At 49.5% G+C, this 2853-nt stretch overlaps 1 protein-coding gene across 1 annotated transcript; it reads left to right on the top strand.

The window, feature by feature from the left end:
- The first annotated feature begins 612 nt into the window (after positions 1-612).
- On the top strand, positions 613-1536 carry LOC115296421 (olfactory receptor 10C1). Its single transcript, XM_029944885.1, is given in 4 exon segments — positions 613-796; positions 799-867; positions 870-1448; positions 1451-1536. Coding segments are annotated over 4 exon segments (918 nt in total).
- Positions 1537-2853: the final 1317 nt, after the last annotated feature.

Raw genomic sequence — 2853 nt, 5'->3', positions numbered from 1 at the left:
TTATACACCCATAAGGAAGCAACAGAGAGAATTCAAGAAACTGATCCCATGCACAATTGTTAAAAAAAAAAAAAAACCATAAAATACCTAGGAATAAACCTAACCAAAAATGTAAGACATGTGTATGATGAAAACTATAGAAAACTTGTGAAGTAAAATAAAAAAGACACAAAGAAACGGAAAACCATTCCACACTCATGGATCAGAAGAATAACTTTTGTTAAAATGTCAATACTACCCAAAGTAATCTACACGTTCAATGCAATCCCCATCAAAATTGCACCAGCATTCTTCTCAACACTAGAAGACAGGATCCTAAAATTTGTATGGAACCACAAAAGATCCTGAATGGCCAAAGAAATATTAAAGAAGAAAACCAAAGTGAGAGGCATAACAATCCCAGACTTTAGCCTGTACTACAAAGCTGTTATCATCAAATAGAGGCACCTGCAGAGCTGAGCTGAGCTCGCATCCTCCAAGGGGAGCAAGGCTGTGCCACCCGGAAGGCCAGGGAGCCTGGGAAAATGGGCATCCAGCACCCTGAGCTGGAAGAAGCCACCTGTGCCCATGTCACAATTCCGCGGCTGCCCTTCTCTGTCCCCCGTGAGCAGGATGGGCATGAATGCCTCCCTGGTGACAGAGTTCATCCGCGTGGGCTTCTCCCACCTGGCCCACCTACAGGGCTGGCTCTTCGTCCTCTTCCTCGGTGTCTATGTGCTCACCGTGGCCAGCAACCTGCTCATAGTGGTCGTGGTGTCGGCCGACATGGCCCTGCAGTCCCCAATGTACTTTTTCCTGTACACGCTCTGGAAATCGGCTACATGTTGGTCACCCTGCCCCTGCTGCTCAGCTGCCTCCTCACCAGCCGCACCACGGCCCCCACATGGGCTGTGCTCTCCAGATGTTCTTCTTCCTCTTCTTTGGGGCCACAGAGTGCGGTCTCCTGGTGGCCATGGCCTATGACCACTATGCAATCATCTGCAAACTCCTTCACTACCGACTCCTGCTGAGCCACTGAGTGTGCCTCCGGCTGGCGGGGGCCATATGGGACTGTGGAGTGATGCTGGGCCTGGGCCACACGTCCTTCATCTTGTCCTTGCCATTCTGCAGCCCCAATGCCATCGCACACTTCTTCTGTAAGATCCAGCCCATCCTGCAGCTGGCATGCAGAGACACCTCGCTCAATGAGCTGCGGATTATCCTCACCGCTACTCTCCTCATCCTCTGCCCCTTTGGCCTCATCCTGGGCTCCTATGGGCAGATCTTGGCTACGACCCGCTGGGTGCCATCCGCTGCCGGACGTCGAAAGGTCTTCACCACCTGCTCCTCCCACCTGACTGTGGTCTCCCTCTTCTATGGCACGGCCATCTTCATCTACATCCGGCCTAAGGCCAGCTACGATCCAGCCACTGACCCACTGCTGTCCCTCTTCTATGCTGTGGTCACCCCGATCCCATCATCTACAGTCTGCAGAACACCAATGTCAGGGCTGCCCTCAAGAGAACCTTCCAGAAAATGAGGCCTGCACAGACTTGACAAGCATGTGACCATAGTGACTGTCCCTCCCAGTCTGCCCCCAGCACCCAGGATCAAAGGGAAGGAGGCATGTGGGGGAAGGGGCTAGTCCATCAAGAAGGCAGTTACCTTGGAAGAATGGAGCCAAACCACAGGTCAGAGCCCACCTTCTGTTCTAAGAAACAAGAGACACGTGATCACCTTTCGAAGCTGAGCAAGCTGACAACTAAGGGAATGTTGCAAAATGTCCTCTCCACCAGACTCTCAAGGTAATGCACCATAGGCATTCCAGGCACCATACTGATCCTTTTTTTTTAATGTGTATTTATTTATTTTGAGAGAAAGTGAGTAAGGGAGGGGAAAGAAAGAGGGAGAGAGCACCCCAAGCCCAATGTGGGGCTGGAACTCAAAAACCATGGGATCGTGGCCTGAGCCAAAATCGAGTCAGATGGTCAACTAACCATCCGATTTTTAAAGTGATTTGCCATTTCTGTGTTCACAGTCAGACATTCATTTCCCATTTGTGGCACTGCTGGTCAGCGTATTACAGCAATAATTATACATGATAAAATCTGCCACCAGGCAAATGGCGATGTCCTTAGGAAGTGAGTAGGGGCCAAGGAAGTTTCCATGAAGGTAAGTTCTTGTGGGAACCAGTAAGACCCAGCGGTTAGAAGAAGGGATTTTGCTGTCAAACTTTAAGTCTCTTTTTAAAATTTGTTTATAGTTTATTTATTTTTGAGATAGAGACAAAGCACGAGTCGGGGAGGGGCAGAGAGAGAAGGAGACACAGAATCTGAAACAGGCTGACAGCTCAGTGCACGTTGCGGGGTTCAAACCCATGAACCGCGCGATCATGACCTGAGCCGAAGTTGGACACTTAACCGACTGAGCCACCCAGGTGCTCTTAATTCAAGTCTTAATGCTTCCAACGATTAGCTGTTTGACTGCAGGAGAATTAGAAAATCCCCGAGCCTCAATTTCTTTATCCATAAACTTGGGATGATAATAGTCCATTACTTAAGGGTTTTCTGAAGCTTTATAGATATGTAAATTGCCAACCTTAATATCTGACACAAAAAGTGCTGGATAAACATTTTTATCGAAGTCAGACAGGTGGCACAGAGAACACCCACCCCATGCCAAGTGATGGAGAAGGGAAAGGTATTCTTGGAACACCACTGGCTTTGGGAGCCAGGACACCTGAGGGAGGATGGAGGGACAGACCCCACGCTGTGCTACAGAATGTGTGCCCAGCACAGATAGACAGAAGACCAGCAGGGGTGCTGGATGGCACATGTGAGTGCAGGAGCATCAGTGCACAGGACGGAGAACTGA

Source organism: Suricata suricatta, chromosome 7, assembly GCF_006229205.1.
Source record: "Suricata suricatta isolate VVHF042 chromosome 7, meerkat_22Aug2017_6uvM2_HiC, whole genome shotgun sequence".
NCBI classification, from domain to species: Eukaryota; Metazoa; Chordata; class Mammalia; order Carnivora; family Herpestidae; genus Suricata; species Suricata suricatta.
Note: the sequence above shows the minus strand (reverse complement) of the source record. Positions and strands in the feature narration are given on the sequence as shown.